The 21,207-nt window shown below is 39.1% G+C and overlaps 2 protein-coding genes across 3 annotated transcripts; one reads left to right on the top strand and one right to left on the bottom strand.

The window, feature by feature from the left end:
- Window positions 1–958: 958 nt before the first annotated feature.
- LOC106171696 (uncharacterized) lies at window positions 959–4,970 on the bottom strand. The gene is made up of 7 exons (XM_013552141.2): window positions 4,834–4,970; window positions 4,126–4,282; window positions 3,609–3,815; window positions 3,158–3,318; window positions 2,677–2,795; window positions 2,170–2,377; window positions 959–1,725 (listed from the first exon to the last, which is right to left on the bottom strand). The coding sequence occupies exons 1-7, from the start codon at window positions 4,968–4,970 to the stop codon at window positions 1,476–1,478; spliced, it is 1,239 nt and encodes a 412-aa protein (XP_013407595.2). The 3' UTR covers window positions 959–1,475.
- LOC106171695 (uncharacterized) lies at window positions 4,763–20,503 on the top strand. Of its 2 annotated transcripts, none has more exons than XM_087017997.1 (3): window positions 4,763–4,982; window positions 14,658–14,770; window positions 15,388–20,503. In XM_087017997.1, the coding sequence occupies exons 2-3, from the start codon at window positions 14,745–14,747 to the stop codon at window positions 19,685–19,687; spliced, it is 4,326 nt and encodes a 1,441-aa protein (XP_086874123.1). In that variant the 5' UTR covers window positions 4,763–4,982; window positions 14,658–14,744; the 3' UTR covers window positions 19,688–20,503. The 2 variants fall into 2 exon arrangements, with proteins under 2 accessions (XP_086874123.1, XP_013407594.2); XM_013552140.2 differs by lacking the exon at window positions 4,763–4,982 and adding an exon at window positions 10,290–10,570.
- Window positions 20,504–21,207: the final 704 nt, after the last annotated feature.

Genomic DNA, 21,207 nt, shown 5'->3' with positions numbered 1-21,207 from the left:
AAGTTCCATTCGTACGATAACAAATCGCTTGCCACTTTTGAGGTGATTGAGGCGTTTCTGATTGTAAGTTAAGTATTCCTCTTCTGTTAGAGGTCCACTCGTACGATAAAAACGCGCTTGCCACTTTTAAGGTAATTGAGGTGAAACAAAAGTCGACAAAAATCACACCACTACTCCCAACAATACAACTGTTTATAGTACTCCTTGAGCACTTAATTCATGCGTTAGCTCTCCTAACAGTTTCTGATATGTAGGCCTCAAAAACTGGAAAATGGCGACCAGTTTCCAAATCCACTGTGATGTGGGGGCTCTCAAAATTTTGATTTACATCTTATCTCCTCAATTCCCAGACTCCTGTAAAGCCAACCGGTTTTCTAGCGTTCGACAGAGATGTGAAGTACGGCATGGTTCACCTGGCTGTTTGCCAGATTCCAGAATAATTGTGATCACTGTTTTTTGGTGGTCAAATGAAATTCATTATATTTTTATGTATTGCGTACAATGTTTTATTGTGGAATTTTGGATCTCATATGAAGAGTTGATATCCCCCAAAAGTAATAGCCCGGGTATAAAGTTGTCAACCCGCTCTGTAAGAAATAGACCTAAGATTTACGGCACAGGAATCTCAACAAACTTGTGCTTTACTGTGAACTATCTAGTGAGAGGAGAAATATTGCTCGTCCTAATAGTCACAAGGGAAAACTATAAAAGCATACGTGCCCCATAACTTGCGGTGTCAACAAAAACCCATTTCTTGATTACAAAAAATACCATTTGGGATTTACTTCATTGATTATTTAGTTAAATTCACATCAATATGTACCCCTTGATTTCATTAAAACGGTTATTAACGGACGGCGTTGTACTATTTCTTTATTTTAGGACAAAATAATGCTACGCAGCTGATCATATGTTAATTGCATTCTAATATCACATTGCACGATGATTCAAATCCCAATTTGCAACAATGGATTAATTTTTCTTTATTATTTTTCTGAAATTAAACACGTATTTTCACTCAAATACAAAGTACAAAATTTGGTCACTCAGCTACATGTATGTAGAAAGTCAAATTATTTCATATTCAGATAAAAGCACTTTCTCTGATACATGTTCACTCCCGTTCGTGTCCACTTAAGTTCAGATTTCAAACAAATTCTCGTCCATTATACACTGGTTTTCCATAATTTTGCTTTCAGTGCCTCCGACAGTTCTCTAAGGACATCTAATGCGTCAATATGGCCGCACGGCTCGTCCGGACGGTATCAAAATAAAATCGGAAATAACCCAAAATGCCTCATCAAAAGAACACTTTGATCCAGCTGGGATTCAGTGCTGGGATTCAGTGCCTGACGTCCAATGGGAGGCCCCATTCAGTAGACGTGCCTTGTATTTGTACAACAGACCACTGGTCCAGCGACATGGACTGTTAAGACGATGGCAACCTTGGACCGAAATTCGACATCTCTGTAGTCTCACAGCTTGGAACATTTTCTCAGGCCAAACGCTGTTAACGGATGCGTCACCTTGTACCCTGCACCATCCAGGGCGAGTTCCGTGCAATCAGTACTCCAAGTCTTAGTGGGGCCACCTATGTCTCTGTCCGAGGGACAGTGAGACGGAGACAGTTTAAGGTCTGTAGAGAGAATGGAACCAACGTGCCGGGCAATGGCTTGACTGGCTGAGAGGCCCGTGGAACGGATTCCGCCAACAGTTATCCACTGTCTGAAATGAACCATGCTGTTTTACTGTTACATAACTTACAACATACAATTACTAAGTGTTAAGTTTACCCTTCACAACTTATGATTTTAGAACAACTGATGACGCAGTGTAGGTCCCTACTAGTATAGATTCTCGTTTTGCCATCGCGTCACAAAGCGGTGATCGTTGTTAACGTGGGGGAAAGAAATGAGCAGGATTGACCTACAAATAAGTGCGTTCAAACAAGAGTAAAGTCAGTTTTTAAACTTAGCTGCAGTAGACAATGCATGCGATTCTCCTGTGAAGTCAATTAGTCTATTACTGAACTAAGTGCGCGCTGGTGTGAACGAGATTTTTTCTGGTGTGTATTAGAACACAAAATCTCCTTGGTATTTTTTCCCCAATTTTTATAAAATTACTAGCTGTTATGGCCCTTTTGCCTAGAAATTCTAGTTACGATACTACCTGTGAACATTTCCATATATGTGATAGTCCTGGCTAGCAGTGGCGGGTCTTAGCCCTGCGTACGTTCCAATAATCTTATGGTCCCGCAGTGCAGGAAGTACTCCAATGGCATAGGACACCAGTCGGTCTATTGTGGCGCCATCTACAGTTGGCTTTTCCCTTTCGTCTACATCTTCTGCTGTTGGGCCCACCACGACATTACCATAGACTGCACGCAAAACCAAACAAATTAAAATCCATTTCAATTATGCATATTTAAAGTACATTTATTGTAGCTATCAATGTGTAATTTTATCTTTTTGGTTGTGCCCATTAAAAAGCGAAAATATATAAACAATGTACGTGAAACACCAATAATAACAATATTGGAAATAATACTTTCAAGTTTTAATATTAAAATAACAATTTGACAATTGGCAAACAGGCAAATATGTGCTATCTTTCCTGGTTTAATTAATTGCCATCCAAAGGCATGCATGCAGGAAGGAGGCTATTTGTCCACTGTACCTGTCGGAAAGATGATAACCCCCTTGGTTCTAGCAGTGGGTAGTGGGAGTATAATGTGTCTCAGTAAGGGTGCAGCCTCTCCGCCATACACTGCATACTGACCCTGGCGAGGCAAGATACTGAGAAGGAAACAATTACTAGTACAGTGAGCTGAGACCACCTGCACAAAAGAGCTGGGTTTAGGGATTGTAATTATGTAAATAGTTTTTAATATACATGTAGCATATATCTTGGTGATTAAGAGAAAAGTATTGAACTTTCTAGGAAAAATCTTACGTTTTTTGTGTGCTTTTAACCAGGCCCCTTTCACAAGAAAGTGAGAAATGGCTAATACTTTATTAATTGATATATACCTTTGTACTTAACTCTCCTACTAATAGTAGTGGAAAGCAATTTAATATATTTATCAGGTTGGTGTTCCAATGATGTAAACAGTTTTATATCTGCCCCTGTTGTTTCACTGACGTCTCCTGGACCTTACCTAAAGCTACTGGTACCACCGGCCATTTCCTCCACCTTGTCTCCATACAGTCCAGCTGCATTGATGACCACTTTGGCTTCAACTTGACCACTGGGAATGGTCAGTAGCCAGCCTCCATCAGCTAGTCTTCTACATGAGGTCACCTCACTAGACATGTTGACCTGAAAAGAATATCAAGGACTGTTCGAACTGGGACAATTTCAGACCGATGGTTGAATTGTTCAACATCATCTTCAGAACTTAGGCAGAATAAATCCAGTTAGTTTCAAAGGTTATTGCAACATTGAAAACTGGGAAATTAACCTACAGTGTGTAATGTCAATATTTTTTTTCTACTAACCTCCCCCCTCCCCCAATGGTCTCTTGAAATCACACGAAAATCTTAACTATCTATGTAGCAAATAAATTCAGTATGGTATATGGAATGTCACATGGGCCACCCTTTTCTAACCTTTGCCCCTTTTCTCTGAGCATTGTGGACTAGCATGACAGGGAGCAGCCACGGATCCACCAAAGCTTCATCTGGAATAATGACTGCTCCCAGGGCATTGTGGGACAGGTTTGGCTCTAGAGATCTAAGTTCTGATTGGCCGATTTGTTTCACTCCTCCTAAACCCGTAAGATGAGACTTGCGGACAACTTCAGATAGTTTCTTTAGCTGAATTGAAGACAAATCTATTTACATGCATTTTAAGCAGGAAAAGGGATGTATTCGTTTGTAATAGACCAAATATCAACAGAAAAATGTACCCGTTTTTATGCACTCCATGTTTATATGCACTGATATACTATTATATTTCCTCTAACTTTGAGGAAAGCAAATTATACGTGTCTATTCATATAAATGTATCTGTTGTTGCTGATGCAGCAATCAGTTTCATTTTCATTGTGAGATTCGTGTTTTTAGCACAAAAATTAAATTTTACCACCTGAAAGCTGAGAACAGTTAGAACACTAGATCTCTCTACCTGTTCTGTGTCCCAAGCCACAAGAAGAGCCCCTACATTCTTATAAGGTACACCCAGGCTCTCGTAGAAGTGGTCAGTTGCTAATGTCCTTGCTTTGGTCAGTAGTCGACCCTCAAGAGAGGAGGGTTCGGTATCAAAACCGCTGTGAGCCTGACCACTGAAATTGTGTACAGGACTTACTCAATAAGGACAGCTATCTCACTCACTTTTTTTTTACTTTTTAAATTAATCAACTTAAAAGATCTTTTTTTGTAATGTTTGTATTTAATATTTGTAAGCAGAGCTGGGTGTAGTACATATATGCATCTTCATTAACAATCATGTATCACGTGACCACGACACTTACATTGTAGGCCTATGCAAGTAATACATGTATAAGCCTCCAGTGCGTTAGCGATCTGATTTACAACAACAAAATCATACTGAGGTGTTTATGTAGGAGGGTTTAAGGAAACGCCTTTTAATATATCGATTTTTCAATATACTTCAACATATTTCAGGTTTTGCTTAGGGGGGTGGGGTGGGGGTCACATAAAGGATTCAATCGGGAAACATAAAACTATAAATAAGAATACTGGTAAATTACTTATATATGTAGAGAATAAGAGTGAATGCAAAAAACATGGTTGTCTTGTTTCGCTCATTATATATTTGTTTATTTTATTTAATTTAAAGAAAAAATCCGCCCATAATAAGATTGCGGCCCACCTGTTCCCAGCACTTGCCCCGGTGACCAAATGTTCCTTCCTCTCCAACAGTACGCACCGATATCCTCGCCGCGTTAACTCATGGAGAAGAGAACAACCTACCACCCCTCCTCCAATAACAGTAACGTCGTACTGCATCTCAACTTAAAGGTAATAACCTATAGTTTCACGAAACAATTAGTCAAAGAACACACCTATATGCGGCATAGTAGGCTTACAAGTGATAGATGTGTCACGATCGCGATTCAGTGCAGCGTAGGCACGGATCTTTAGTAGATGTTGCCTTGTTGGTGAACAGTAGTGTATATGTTTATCTTATCTGACGTGAAGAACGACGGCCGCTGCTGCCGTGGAATAATGCTTCAGTCTTCGTGTCTGGATCCCTAGCTCGCTTTCAAGTTTCATGCGTGGTGGGCACGGTGCGAGGTATACAGCGTCAAATATCCTCCACATCAACCACTGCATAAATATTCATCTGCTACGATCCAACATATTTTAGACCGTGGTCTGCGACAAACGATTGTCCGTACGTACAGCCTGCTGTGCGTAGTCCAATGTAGGTCATACTGGAGCGAAGATAGTGAGAGATCTCGGTGAACTGATTATATTGTGCTGGTTGAGACAAAAAGTCTCAAATCTCAACTCAACTAACACATTAGGAATGAGAATGCCATATTGTAAAGTGCTGTACACCTATTTTCTGTTTATACTTCATTTAAATAAATAACATTTTTTTCGTAGGAAAAAGAAAAATTAATAATATAGACAATAGTTATTATTATAAGTAGAAGTAAATATGAATAATAAAAATATGATATGTGGGGTGATGTTTGATTATCGCGGGTGCAATACAATTTCAACTGCGTTTATTTTAGTTAGGCCTGTCTGTATTGTCATGCATTTAGTTATAGGCCTCATGCGATTATTTGTTATTTGTAAAAGTTACTTAAAAAGTCCATTGAATTTTCCTATTTAAACAGTTAATTGTTTATTCATTTTTATCTTTTTTTTTATCTAGAGGTGTTGATTAACCTATCCACGAAAAAAACAGTTTCACTTTATAGTTTCTCTTAGAGCAAGATTTTCATTTGTACATTTAAAACATGTTCAAAATAAAGAGGATATTAAAAAATTATTATATGTAAGTCAATTATTTTTTTAAAGTAAAGTACAGACCTTCGTGTTATTTGCATACGTTGGATATGGAAAACAAAGCCACGACTTGAAAATCAATTGTACGATTTTTGCTTTAGTAACTTGCTGCAGGCTTCAAACCACTTCCCCCAGAGTTCATTAGCTTTATCCACTACGCCTACGACCTGCTTGCAGAAGTAGATAGAAGCTAAGCTTTTTCACATCATTTAATCATATTGATTTCTTTTTTTCTTCAACTGTAAACAATTGTCAAATAGAGGACAATAATATTTACAGAGACACGTCTGTATGTTCTATCTAAATCTGTACATGGTGATGTCATCTGAAAACTGAAAGTCATATTTGTTCATGATTTACCATTTGCGTCGTTATGAGGGGCATTACAAAGGGTGAATCTGAGGCTCCGTACGTGCACCAGATTATCCACCCTCCGTTAGATTCCTACAGGTTAGGGTAAGCGTGGCGTAATTGGGTCAAAATATAGGACGGCGCTTAACTGTACAAACCAATGGGAACGTAACCTATCTTTTTCAAAGACATGGGATTCTCTCCTATATATGACACCGGTATACACACAAGGCATGTGTATTTATTCTTCTCGGTCATCTGTTATGTGTCAATACCATAATCAGTAAGTAGGCTATAAAAAGTACACCGCCCTGAGTTTTGAATAAGAAACGGCGCATTTTGTAATTGCTTCACTTGGCGTGGCCTACATGTAGGCCTACCAGTATACAGGCCAAGTTTTTAAACATTTTACTGGTATAGTCGCCATAAAAGAGCTCTAAATACGAGCTGATTACACCAATGGTATATTTTTGAAATTAGGGTACATGTACGTTAGGCAGTGTGCTGTTTGCCACTTGTAAGGGGCGCCATTGGAAGGCTTCTACTAGCGGCAATAACCGTTTGTGACCAAATGACCCGTCCAGTTTGAAAACAAGGAAGTACAGTAAAGCAGTAATATCGATAAAGAAGACTCCGGTGTTTATTTGTCAATCCATGGTCACAGCTGTAGCGTGGGAACCGGATGTTTGAAGTTCAGAAATACAATTCTAATCATTTTCGCTGTTGCGTCTCTTTAGTTGCAGACAGCTGTTGGAGTGTGTCGGCTGCCGTGCGTAATTGAACCCGTAATGATCTGTAGCTTACAGGGGCGACAATTAACGTTTGAATGTTCAACCATGATTAATTTCATCGCCCTTAAATGTGTTTTTTTTTTAGAAATTCTTTAACAATTTTCCATGAGCGACTTTTCCAAGTTTGATTTGACGTTGCTATCAGATACAAAAGCGCATGTGGTCATAATGGACAGAGGGGATTGTGTGTGTGTGACGTATGTTAATGTTCCTCACCCTCCCAAGCGGTTAAATTGAGATGCATAATGGGATTTTCAAATTATTCGAAAAGAAGATCTATGTTAATTAAGTATGTTTATGAACTCTGTTCTCATTGTTTCAACATGTTTGATTCAACTTTTAGCCGTAGTCCGCAGAGATTTTTAAGAAAAATCCTTTATCATTGTGTATTGTCGTATGGACAGGTAAGCCACAGTAGGAATGTAGCAGAATTCGATATGGCTTTAATGGTCAGATTTTTAGATTTTTATAAAAATAAATATAACCGTTGAAGCCTTTTATATAGTGAGGTAACCCTGAAACAATGGTCACGTTAACAACTATCGTAATAAGACTGGGGGTGGGATGGGATGGAGGAGGAGGAGGTGGGTGGGGCGACGGTTCATCGTCGGACGACAGGGGTGAGTGTTGTAAGAGGAAAAGAGAGGAGATGCGTGGAGAGACAGTTTGGAGATAAGGATCAATTAAACAGTTATGCATTGTATGCGTCATTCACGTGGCCAAAATGATCGCTTTTGTGTGTGTGTGTGTGTGTGTGTGTGTCAACTGAACTTTACAGAAACTCAATCATTCCGTTTAGGTCTGGTCATTAAATTACGCGTCAGAGCGACAAGACAATCAGCGGTCATGTCCCTTGAATGTGAACTTCCTTGAATAAAAACCTATTGTTCATTCTAAACGTGCTGTTATGAATTCAACGCACCTTTCTCTTACTTAAGCTTGTAGCTGTATTTCCGATGTCCTTTCGTCTTTGAAAACATGCTATATAGTTGATACAAAAGTTTGGAACTGATGACGTCAATATATGGCATAAACAGGAAGTCCCCAGCACGTGCAGCATTGCTTTCGCCTTACAGTACTTCGCAATGTAATGTCTGGTACCGGTTTCTTAGAAAGACTTCATCATTGGTACCGTGGGTTGTATTTTATATTAAAAGTATCAGTGGATTTTAAAGATATATTTGCCTTTTTTCGACGAATTGGCTACCATTTGAAGGTTTTTAAAAAGCTGTACATGTAAATATACGCTATGTACATTGTTACTAGATTTTCACGTAGCAGAGTGATGGATTTGTTTGCACTGGAGCTAAGTTTGGTTAGGTTATTTAAGCAACTGTGAAAGGACGTCACGTATAAAGTAGTACTAGTGCACGTTAAGCACAATGAAATAAAGCTGAATGAATTTGAAATTATCAAAGTACATGAGAACAAGGAAATAGTTCCACAAATAATAAAGAAAATACCATTAACAAACAATCTGCAGTTGTCATCCTGTATAAAATCGACAGATTAAAAGTTACAAAGCATTCCGTGATCACAGTGGTTAATTGTCCAAACGCAAACCTTTGTTGCTTGATTTGAATTGATGCAATTAAGTGTACGCTAGGTTTAATTGTTGACACAAAAGACTTAATCGATTACAGATACTTATGTAGAGGATTATTATGATTTGTTCTCCCCCTAGCCTGATGCTCTTGCGGGTTTTGTAAAACAGTAGATGCGTCTTCCGTGAGATAGAGCGCATTCAGGACAGATGGTCCGCCGACTAACTGATCAGCCGACTAAATATGGTCGACCCCGCTAAAAAAGCGATGCTGCTAATTTCCTGATTGTCTCCGAGGTTTAATTGCTAGGCCCCTGCAGCGCCAGCGCGTGTGGGGACATGGAGACAATCAGTGAATTAGGGGCATATCTTTTTAAGATGGGTTGACCTTATTTAGTAGGCGGATCAGGTAGTCCGCTCTGTGAGACGCACTTGACAGTTGAACCGTACTGTGGCTGATTAGAATAGTTGGTACATGTATCATCGGTGATCAATGATGGCGACCACGTAGTCCGATTTTTCCTATACACACATAAAGTAAATTCCTTTTTTAAACAAGTGCCTCAAAGATAAAAGATGATCTGTCTTTAACCACAAGACGGACAAAAGCTAGTGGAACCTCACATTTTATGACATTTTTCCAAAGTTTGGGAATTGATCAATTTTGCGCACGTATGTATTACTTTCCTTACCTGTTTCTTTAATTTGTTATTTATTTTTCTATGCTTTTTAATAAATCATAATCTCCATTAAAATACACACATTTTGAAAGGTGTAATGATTATAAAACGTGCATTGAAATTTTTGTGTCGTGCATCTTATTAGGATTATTTAATTTCAATCGTCATTTTCCTTTTATTTTTAATAGTAACACAAAGTGACAGTATTTTGTTTTCAAAACCAATGTCATTTCCAACCTGCACCTTTATTATGGAGGAAAGTACAGAAAATACTCCCCAGAATGGAGCTGATATAGGTTTTCTTCATATTTTCTGCACTTGAAAAGGGAGGTTTAGGTAAACCGAATAAAAAAGGCAATGATATCGCCTGGTGTTACGCCAAACACTCATAATATCTTCTTCCGTGACCTTGACCTTGAACTCCTACCGTCTTTCAAATATTCCTGCACAGCGTGTTATGATTTGTTGTTAAGATCAATATATATGATGAATAACAAATAAAGTATGGTCACCAAAGCAGTTGAGTCTGTGTATTTGTAACGGCAGTACGCTTTTTAAAAGCAGTGTTTCGTTTAGAATGGATAATTGGCAAAGTTATCGAATAACGATTCCATTTTGAATATGTAGTGTGGTGACCGTCGATGACATGGTCGATTCCCATGATATACGGCTCAGTAACACGGCGAGTCTTTCGGAACAAATTCCTTAAATGGATACAAGTTGATCTAATCTATCTGTCTCATTTAGATTTGCTGCAACACACTCAAGGAATGAAAATAAATGTTTACTTGCATACGGAGAATAAATCAATAATAATCTTCAGGTGTAATGGCGTTGGGGGAAAATAGGAACAGGGAAATAAATAAAAAATAACAGCGAGAAAAGGCAATCGTGAAGCTATAACATAATGACACTGAGGCCAACTTCTCCGTTGCCTCCTCGTATACCTTTACATATCAAAGTTATAACGTTCATACACCGCAGTATTGGAATTCATTGGCGGCAGTCTATACATCTACTCGATACCATCCTCTGTTTTGAAAAGGACCATGGACGAACTGTCGATAAAACAAACTCGGTGCGAATTAACGCGTCCAATTATGCATTATGTTGAGATGTCGATATTCTCTGCTGTCTCATCAGTCTTCGTGAGATGTTGACACAGTGCTGCTAAGCGTGCGTGAGTTCCCTCGGCCTTGGGACGCCGCTGTTATCTTTCAGGTAAGGAGGCATGGTTTGCTTGTTATGTGGAAAAGATTGGTACACCTTTTGAAAGTGAAAAACGACACTAGACGCAGTAATCGTTTTTGACACATTCAAGCACAACCACAGAATATATCTATTCTAAGGCACTATTCTTGTAAAAGTAAGGGGGTGATCGTATTATGAACTTGAGGTCAAGATGTAAACTGACGTCATTTTCCATCTGCTTGGAGATTCTTATGCTATCAGCTGTGAATACTGACTAGAATTATTTTATATTCATTTGGTCATAGCTACCCGGTACTTATATCCCACAGACTGCTCTGTACGTACAGGGACTGTCCTATTGTCGTAGATATCCTCTACGGCTTATCGGCAAGAATCTTGAATGCTTCTGCTGGGATGAAAACTTAGTCGTGCCGAAAAGGTATAATGGCCGTCTTAGTGTCCACGTTAAGCAATATTTCCATTGGTTTTCATCCCGCGGTGTTTGCAGTTAAATTAGGGAGGTTTGTGAATATTACATTTCAACATGTCTGTCGTGAAGTCAGTGATCATAACCTGTATCGAATTCTTGTTGAATGAATATTTGAAACGTCCAGAGCACGCGACTGGTTATACCGCCAATTTGCTTTTGGCTCTGACTGATTATAATTTGAGTCAAAGAAGCAATAAGATATTAAAATATTTTGCAGTCATTGTTTTTACCAGTAGAACATTTGTTTAAAGGTTGAGCTACCGTAGATATAGATACTTGTAATATGGTATTAGGCAATCATTAGACCCTGTATTATTATTATTATTATTATTATTATTATTATTATTATTATTATTGTAAATGTATACTCATGCAAGTACGCTATAAGATTCGGACACCACAAGTAAATTCTTTGTTGGCGCACAGAATGAAGATATGTTTTACCCTAAAAAGTTTAATCTAATCCCCGTTGTTCAGCTGATATATATGTATAAACAGCTTGAGTTTGAAAAGTTGGCTTAAGTCATCAGTAATAAGATTATTATTTTGAAGTTATGATTTTTATGTTTTTTTTTTTTTTGCTTTCATTTTTGTTTTTAGAAATTGCCATTTTCCACGCGACATGGGATTCCCATAGACATTGTGCTATTTTTCTGAATGTCCACAGTAACTGTAGTACCTCAGTGAAAACTGCAGTTGATTATGCTGTTAAGCATTTTGTAACATGCTATCAAATAGTTCAACAAAAGATAAAAAACAACATTTTCTGCGCTGTTATTGTTAAATTAGCTTTTCATCATGTTTCAACTGTTAGTGCTTCTACCAGCTTTGTTTGTTTGTTTTTTTATATGTCTGCCCTTCGCCAGTTTTCCTGCCAAGTTCTGATTACCAAAGCATTGATCGTAACTGGTATTTTTCTCTGGTGAAATGACTAGAGTCATCACTGTTACTCAACAGAGAGTTGAGATTAATCAATAATGAGAAAAGATTAGTGAATTGTCAGGGATATAGCCAAACTATTACTGCCGTCATCTTGAAAAGGAAATTAAACCTTTTGATCTCTGAACATACCTGGTTGGAAACTTCGAGCGGGAGAAGCAAGTTTCCTTTAAAGATATGGGCAGAATTATAAAAAAAAGGACCCAAATTTCACTACACATTTGTCGAAGTATTCTTCTTAACGAGGCGTGGGGTGCCGTGTAGGAGGTTTGGGATGGGGGAGGGGGGGGGGGGGGTTGGTTGGAGAGGAGGGAAAAGCTGGTACGTAGTTTGCACAAGATTTGATAGGTAATACAATGGTGTATAATAGTAAATCGATATATGAAAAGCTATTGAGTAGGACTAATATTCATATTCGGAATCAGTCAGTTAGGCTTACATAAAGGTCACAGGTGTAGACTGGTAGATATCCAGGTGTGACAGGCGGCATGCAGTCCTGGGAATGGAAGTCGGGGGTTCCATACAGGTTAAAGTTAGTCGGAATGGTTGGGTTAGTATGTAGGAAAAATGTTACCTGTACAAAGTAATGGGAAACGGACTACGGTTACTAGCGGACTACTGGTACCATTCCTGCCACACCGGCCTCATCTCAGCCCCCCCTCCCCCCATTGCTTGGACGGCACTATTGAGCCAACATGCTAAAGAGAGGGAGGGAGGTATACAAAGACAAAAAATAGTCTCTCTACAGTCGACAAATATAAAACAAAAAACGAAGACAAATTTGCTATAGCATGTACGACTCATAATTAAAAAATTATGTTTTTTCTCGTTTACTAGTTATTATACGTTTTTTGGGGGGGTGGGGGTGAGGGGGGTTGCAAATCAGGACAGGCGGGGGTATCTGAGAAGTTCAGGGATGGGTAAATGTACATGCCTGCCAGCTCCTGGGGTAAAGAAGATAAAGACACCTAATGGAAATGTGGAAAATGGCGCTTTTATTTAGTATAATTAAAAAAGGCACTTTGATTGCTACATCTACGTCTGGCAGGAACAATGCAACGGCTTTTAAAAATCATTGATTTCTTGTCGGTAGTCAGTCACCAAAGAAGACCCAGTGACTTCCATTTGAACACAAGGTACTTTATGATTACGCGTCAAAGGTGAAATAACCACCACAACAAAAAAAGCTTTGTTTTAAATATTTGACGTAAAGTGTTTAAATGTTTGCCGATGGAGATTATGGAAACGAAATGAAAATCTAGTGTCTTGCATTCTATTATCTTTCTCGCTCTCCATTCATGTGCCACGAATAATGATTTGTTTTGCGCCTGGCAGTTTTTCTTCCTGAGTAATGAGCTGCTGCTTACTTTGAAACGAAATATTCTGGGGCGCAGTTCCGGGATTTAAACTATGAATGGATTTTTTTATGACGTTGAATGTGATAGGTCTCGTTGACATGTTTTTCGCAGTCAATTGTGCTGGTTCGCCTGCCATGTCTGTTAAGATCACGAGGCAATATTATTAATGGCTTAACAAAGGTTCATTTTTATGTGAGCTTTTTTAAATTAGGTCTATTCATATTTCGGATTGTAAGGCGATTATCTTTATTAAGTTAAACATGCATTTTTATGAAAAACAAGCCATTAAAATGCTCTAATCGGGCGAACGATGTAATATACTTTAACACATTTTATTGAGATATTGTTCGTTTCTCATTTACGGCAAGAATATCCTTAGTACACTTCATTCAAATGTCATCTAAATCTACAACTGTGAATTGGTGTCACATTTTGCAGTAAAAATCGCAAACAATTGCGCTTTGACTGTTCTTCAGGACATTTTTTCCTAAAAAAAATATCGGTATCAGTGTAGTGCTCTGCAATAATTACACTATATTTTATTTTATATGATGTTTTTATACTAATCGTACCATCAACTGAGTGCCATCAACATCAATAATCTTAACTTCACAAAGCGGTAAATCTCTGTTTCTATACCTCTGTAGTAACAGTTAGTGCTTCTTGAAGGTTTATTCTATTAGTTTGTCATTTATATTGGTCTGGTTTATTTCACAGTGCCTTATCTAATGACGCTGTCGGAAACTTGGTGCGTATGTATAGAGTTATAGACTAAATTTACATGTATGATGGGTGTGCAGTGCCAAATGAGAATTATTGGTCTCGAATTGCCCGTGCTCTCGTGTGTGTGTGTGTGTGTGTGTGTGTGTGTGTTTGTTTGTGTGTGTGTGTGTGTGTGTGTGTGTGTGTGTGTGTGTCTAAGGGGGTATAAAGGGTTCTAGGATAAAAAAGCACATCTTTCTCCCACAGGCCTCTGTACATGTTCAACCATATTAGATAAAAAAAGACACGGGGGCTGGAGCATCCTCGGTGTCCGCCCACGTGACAGCTGTTAGACTGTGAAAATATTGACATTTGTTGTCTACAAACAACGAATGCGCCGTAGGAAATATTGACAATTAGAGTTACGCGAAAAGCATGCTTTTTGACATCCCCATATAAACAAATGAGAAGTTCAATATATTTGTGCCCAATATTTTATACTGATAAACGACAGAGGGCGCTTTAGGATGAATGTACTTCGGTTAATCCAAGTACCATTTCTATATCAGTACGAAAAGATTAAGGGCATTTTCTTACACACTTATATAATCAAGAATTATAATTTCAGTCTCTACCAAGCAGCGTCGTCCATATGGCGAGAACATTGACTGACGTAGCGACGCTGACGCCGTATTAACGTGTATGGCAGCTACCTATGGGGAAGGGAGACAAACAAAAAGGGTGAGTTTCTTTAGAGTTGCAGAGAAAAACTGTAGCTAGCGCGATCAGCTGGTCGATAAAACATCGTACCATGCATTTACAGTAATCTGTATTTTTTTGTGAAAGAAGTTGACTGCCTTCTTAACGAGATTAATATAAAACATTCATTGAAACAATTTTAAATGACGTTAAACTTATTATAGCCTATATACACCAATAGTGGTATTTAATGAAGAGAAAAAATCGCACGCTTCGGAGTAAAGCACTGAATCCGGTGGAATGGATAGGTGTGAAACGAAAACAAATGATAAATCAATTAATGTAATTGTCCCCGTCTTCCATCACGTATGACACAATTAATGCAAAATAAGATGACACCAGACAAATATAAATGTTTCTGTCAGCTTGAAAAATAAACTGATACTTCACCAGCCATTATTCGATGTACTTATTGCCGGGTAACTTAAGGTCTTGGGCTGTGTTACATGTGACCCCCCCTCCCCAACCTGATGTGCTGGTAATGCCATCTAACGTTCAATAACACTTTTTATAAGAACATCAGCGAATGACAAATAGAGTTAATCAACTGCAAGTTTGAATTACCACGAATTAATAACAAAACACACGTTTTAATTCAGGGCGTCTGGTGCAAAGACAGGGGGACAGAGTGACGCCGACAGAGAAAGACAAGAAAAACTAAGACAATTGCAAGAAAGCATTGCTCAACAGTACTCAAAAGGGAAAGCTGAACCGGATTACTACGTGAGAAAAGTTACCCCCAAACCAGATCCGAAGACACCAAAACCGGTTGTTCACAAGCCTATTGCAGCGTATAAGAACAAAACGCCTAAACCGCCGCCAAGCAATGAGATTCCGCTACACGAAAAGCAATCTAGGGAAGAGGCGATTCGACAACTGCAGAATAAATTCCAAAAGAATTACGCTAAAAAGTATGGCGACGCAGAATCCGAAGATTCTGACGCACCGAACGAGGCAAAGAAATCGGAACAGGCACCTGAAAAGGACACGCCTATTGCCAAAAGCGACCTCCTGGCTGTGTTAGCGGCAAAGCAGACTCCTGCTCCTAAAGCATCAAGACAGGAGGAGGACAACCCGAAAAAACCATCCCATGCCCAGTCGGCAAAGTCCAAAAAAGACAACACGGATGGTGCTAAATCAAAACCTGCGAAGAAACCTCCACCTCCGGAGACGGAATCTGAAAGTGAAGAAGAAACAAAGCCCGTAAAAAAGAAAGAGAAAGAAAATAAAGAGAAAGATAAGCCAACTAGCAAAGGTGTTAATATAAAAGAACCTCCGAGTCAGCCAAATGAGAATACAGAGACGGACTCAGATGAAAAACCAGCTCCCAAAAAATCTACCTCGACTAAGAAAATTACTCAAAAAAACAAGAAATCTGACATAGAAACAATTTCAACTAAACCTAAATCTAAGGAGAAAAAACGCACCAATGAAGACACAAACGAGAAACCTCGTAAAGATACCAATGAAAAAGCAAGAAAACAAGAAAGTCCAGTAAATTCAGGATCAGAGGAGACAGAAACAGGTGAAATAGTTAAGAATCGGAACAAAGAGAAAGGAGTCGATCTTGAGAGTAAAAATAAAAATTCTCACAAGCCCACAAATAACGCTTCTAAGTTAGATGATGAACCATCCCAACCAAAGACGAAAAGTAAAAATATTAAGTTTCAAAAGCTTGTAAAGAAACAAAAAGAGATCATACATAAGAGTGTTAGTGAAGTTGAAAGCGAAAGCGAAAGTGAAGTGGACAAAAAAGAATTTAAGAAGCCAAAAGAAATAAAACACAAGAGCATCAGTGAAAGTGAAAGCGAAAGTGAAAATCAAAAGCTTAGAAAACCAGTTGTATCAAAACGTAACAAAAACGAGGCAGAAACGGAACCAGATGAGGAATATGAAGAAGTCAGAAAACCAAAGATAAACGAAAGAGGCAGGCACACCAAGGATAAGTCAAAACATAAAAATGTTAAGAAGAAGGAGCTTCAAGACAGGCATCAAGACGAAATCCGAGCCACGTGGGAGAGAAAAAGAAGTTCTATTAAAAAATGGATCGAGGACGGGCTTGCTGAGAGAGAGGAACGCTTCTCAGAACCTTCTCATCACAACACTAAGAAGCGTAGCAAATTTCGTCACAGGAATAAACGCCCCGCCCGAAATATACGGAAACCCCACACAGAAAACACGTACGACGAAGACAGTGAAAAAGACATGTATCTCCAAGATCTGGATTCTTTTAATGAAAATTCAGATGACTCAAACAGTTCTCACGGAGATCACAATAAACGCAATGTGCATTATCACCTGTACGGCAATAGACCTCAAGAGCGACATCGCGCCTATGACAGCGACGTGGCACGAACCCATCGGTTTTCGCACCATGCGTACAGCGATGACACGTATCAGAGGAAAAGAGCTCCCCATCGCGTGCAGCCCCTTACCCGCCGCAATAGAAGGATTGCTCATCCCCTTGACCGCCATATTGGCCGACACTCTGCCACGGACCAAGTGCCCTATCTAAGCCCACGTACTGACGATACAAACGCTAAGATCTATCAGACTATGTCAGAGCCGAGCTTGAGATACAACAAAAGCGATTTTAGTCCTTATAATCTCCTTCCGGGTGTCTCCAATGCCGCCCCACGGTATGTCGTTATGGAACAGGTACAGCAAAATAACGGCGAGTACGTTTTTCGACCAGTTGGACCTACGAATGAACAGACTAGAACTGACCATCAGTTGGTTACATATAATCAACTTAATCCAAATCGGACTCTGCCGAATGTACTCGGACAATCGCAGAACACGTTGCATGAACCGCTGCCAGCTGGCTACTCTGTCTATAACCAAAACAGCGGAAATCTTTATCCGCAACAGCAGCAGTCACTCTATACACTAGCACCTGTTCAACAACAATCACTCAGCAACAAACAAACTGTACCAGATTACAGTATCAGAACAGAGCGACAGCCGGTTATCATGCAACTTCCAGAACACCAACCCCAAGCAAATGGTTATCCGCACCAAGTGCCTCAAGACCAAAGAGTTCAGCCAATGTACGTCATGGATAATGGCCATAGCAACGATACACGCAATGGCAGTTCACAGCAGAATCAGGAAAAAGTCATTTATGTCGAAAACGAAGGTAAATTATATCCAGCGGTTCTGCTTGACCAAACGCAGAATGCACACAATATGACGTCACAAGGAACCAACGCAAACGGGCATGTGGTGACGTCACACGACAGACACTCAAACCAACCTTACTACCAGCGAGTTCATTTTTTAGTCGATAGCCCCTTGGTGGACTCTGTGCCAGCCACTCAAGGGGTGGAGACAAACTCTTATGGCATATACTATGACACTGCAGCCCTGCAGTCGCAGGCAGGTGTTATACATGTTAACAACATAGGCGTACAAACCAACGGCGTTGACGTGCAGGTTAGCAAGCGCGAGAAAGAGCTTGGTGAAGAGACAAAGAACTTACAACACGAAGAAGTATCCCATATAATTGCGGACAATTATATAGATCAGCACAGTAAATATGTAGAAAATGGGAATTCTTTTACACAGAAAAATGTGCAAAGTTCAATAATTGTAAACCAGGCTACAACACCAGTTTCACACCATCAAAATTATTTAGAGCTCAAACGCCCCACTGCTGTACAAGAATCTAAGTATCATTCGCAACAGCAGCCTGCTGTTCATTCTAGCACTCCATCTGCCTACGCCAAAGAAGTGCCGGCTGTTTTAAATGAGGCTCAAATTCCCCCAAGAACTTTAGAATCTGCGATTATCAACACACAAAGACAGAGTAGCCTCACCTCTGTACAACACGGGGAAACACTAACACCTGGTGATGGAACTACCATGGGATTAGATGCAGTTGCACCGGGTCCAACGTTGGTAGAAAAGCAGCCGACCAATGTACAACGGCTTTCGTCTCATAACCAGAGTAACTTCTATGTTCAAAAACAGTTGACAGACAATTCCCCAAATTTTTTCCAAGGTGGATCAGGGCCAGTTGCACCAAAAGCATCCAACCCCGCCATTTCCACTCACAAATCAGGCAACATTTCGGAGCAACTCAGTCATATGGGCCCTTCACCTCGCGGTGCAAATCAATCTTATCCAAAATCAGATTCAACTATAGAACCGCAACCAATACCAGCGGTTTTACCACAGGCCTTGGCCCCTAAAAAAACTAATCCCATCAACATACCAACCGTTCAAGGGAGGCCGATTGTCGATGGCGCACCACTAGAACATTCTGGAATGGATCCTGTTCAAAATACAATCCCGGCAGCCATTTCTAAGACCAATACCGTCGCTTCTGAAATACCAAAGACTGATTTACCATCTGTAGGAAACGACGCTCGCGACCAAGGCCATAAATATCAAACTGGCGGACCAAATGCTCAGATTGGACAGAGGAGAGTAGAGCCGCCACGCCATCCACACAAAACATCACCATCTAGCGTAGCCAATAATAAAAAAGCTGATGGTCAAGAGTCTGAACCAAGCCATAAGAACCGAGGTGGCAAATCGGGCAATGCCCCTAAAAAGGAACAAATGTCAGTTAAACCTCAACTGTCAAAACAAACAGATACAGAGGACAATAAAGCTGCTGAACTTCTTCCTAGCGAATCAGCCATGCTTTATTCCGACTCGTACGCAGGCTATCCACCGGTCCCATCGCTAGATTCCCTTACAAACTACGCCAAGGTATTGAGTCACGTATCCAAGGCAATGAAAAGTAACAGGAAATCGAAACAAAACATTGCATTGGCGCAGAATGGCGACCGTATTCAGCGAGAACTGTCGTTTGAGAAGATTTATAAGGAGATTGATAAATTGAAGTATGTCTATGCACCTCAAAGTACTACGGAGACTCATACGGCTTAGTTCTTCTCAATGTTAGGTCTTAAGATAAAGAACAATAGGGGATATTTGCTTGAATAATGAAAATAGTTAGTTATAGGAAATATGAAATCAGAATGTCAATTCGAAAAATGACTTTGGAATATTGTATAAGATTAAATCATATGACTGTTGAACAAAAAAACGGAACCATGCAGGAAACAACTTTTGTGAATGGCTATGATTTAGCTGTAGGTTGTCCGCTGTTGTACGGACGTCTTATATCCTGCATAGGATTGTAGAAACCTACACTGACTGGTTCAGTCAAATAAGTGTGACACAGCTTTGAAACTGGAAACGCTGTAGTGCTGCATTTTTAAACCGGACTGTGATTGGGTGTTTGAATCAAACACATATTTTTCAACATTTTTATTGTTTTATATCGCTTTTAACCTAGAGGAATAAGCAGCCTGTGATGCAAATGGAACGCTTTGCACGTTATGGGACATACGCAATTTGCATTTTATCTTCACCGCGTGCACTGTACTGTATGTCTTTAGGCAAATTGATTTAATTATTTTCTAATAACCATTTTAACGATTAGAATTGATCTTTTTTTTTAAGTCAAGGAATTGAAACCAATGGTGCTGTGTTTTCGGGAGATACAGGCGTTTACAATTAATACCATTTAATTAATTATGTCAATTAATGACAATTGCATATTATGATTTTAGAAGTGATCAATCGAGAAGAAGAAAGCAAAAATAGTTTTAACTCTTTCCTTGAAGGTTTGAAGGACAAAGTGCATTATAAAGGAATATGATTATATCATTATTTACTAGATGTAATAAAATGCAATGTATATTTTAATTTATCCAATTCTCTGTCATGTGGATATTTTTGTTAAATTTTCATTAAACATTAAATTCCTGATAAGAAAGTAATTTATCATGACATGGAACTTTGTTGGACCAGAAAAGTTCGGAAACATCGTTGTTTTGAATAATTATAAGATAACCAAGATATAAGGCTCCGTTCACATGTAAAATCTATTTTCTAAAAATGTATTTTCTATTCGCGGTATCTTGTGATCACTCCGAGCGCAGCCGAGAATTAATTACAGCTTTGGAAGTAACTGGCTCGCGCTGCCAGTAATTACGCCGCAGGGTATTCAGGGCACAGACCGTGATCACAAGATACCGCGAATAGAAAATAGATTTTTCATGTGAACGGAACCTAAAATAATAATAAGATAACGGAAAGTGTTTTAACCAGATATTGGTGGAGAATGCACGCATCATTCCACAGTTTTTAAATTATATATTTAAAAAAAAGAAAAAAAATCATGTTTCTGAACTTTTTTTGGTCGAGTGTATATTGGCATTTATTTGATTTTAACTTTAAACGTATAAACTAGACGCCACTGCCATGTCTCATTGTTGACGGTAAGATACATTGGAACTAAGCACTGACTTACTAATTTTTCGCTCGCACAAATACTGATAAGAACCAGATTAAAATCGGAAACAATAGATGTTAGAAATTAGATAAAAGTTGTAAAAAAA

The sequence above is a fragment of the Lingula anatina genome, chromosome 7 (genome assembly GCF_051362555.1).
Source record: "Lingula anatina isolate TDL-2025a chromosome 7, LinAna3.0, whole genome shotgun sequence".
In the NCBI taxonomy this organism is placed as follows: domain Eukaryota; kingdom Metazoa; phylum Brachiopoda; class Lingulata; order Lingulida; family Lingulidae; genus Lingula; species Lingula anatina.
Note: the sequence above shows the minus strand (reverse complement) of the source record. Positions and strands in the feature narration are given on the sequence as shown.

Excerpts from the sequence above, each read along its gene's own strand:
- LOC106171696 (XM_013552141.2), bottom strand. The coding sequence starts at position 4,970 with ATGCAGTACGACGTTACTGTTATTGGAGGAGGGGTGGTAGGTTGTTCT. Across the intron at positions 4,283-4,833 it reads GGGGCAAGTGCTGGGAACAG|TGGTCAGGCTCACAGCGGTT; the intron begins GTGGGCCGCAAT and ends ACACAATTTCAG. Across the intron at positions 3,816-4,125 it reads TGGCTTGGGACACAGAACAG|CTAAAGAAACTATCTGAAGT; the intron begins GTAGAGAGATCT and ends TCTTCAATTCAG.
- LOC106171695 (XM_087017997.1), top strand. The coding sequence starts at position 14,745 with ATGGGGAAGGGAGACAAACAAAAAGG. Across the intron at positions 14,771-15,387 it reads AAGGGAGACAAACAAAAAGG|GGCGTCTGGTGCAAAGACAG; the intron begins GTGAGTTTCTTT and ends GTTTTAATTCAG.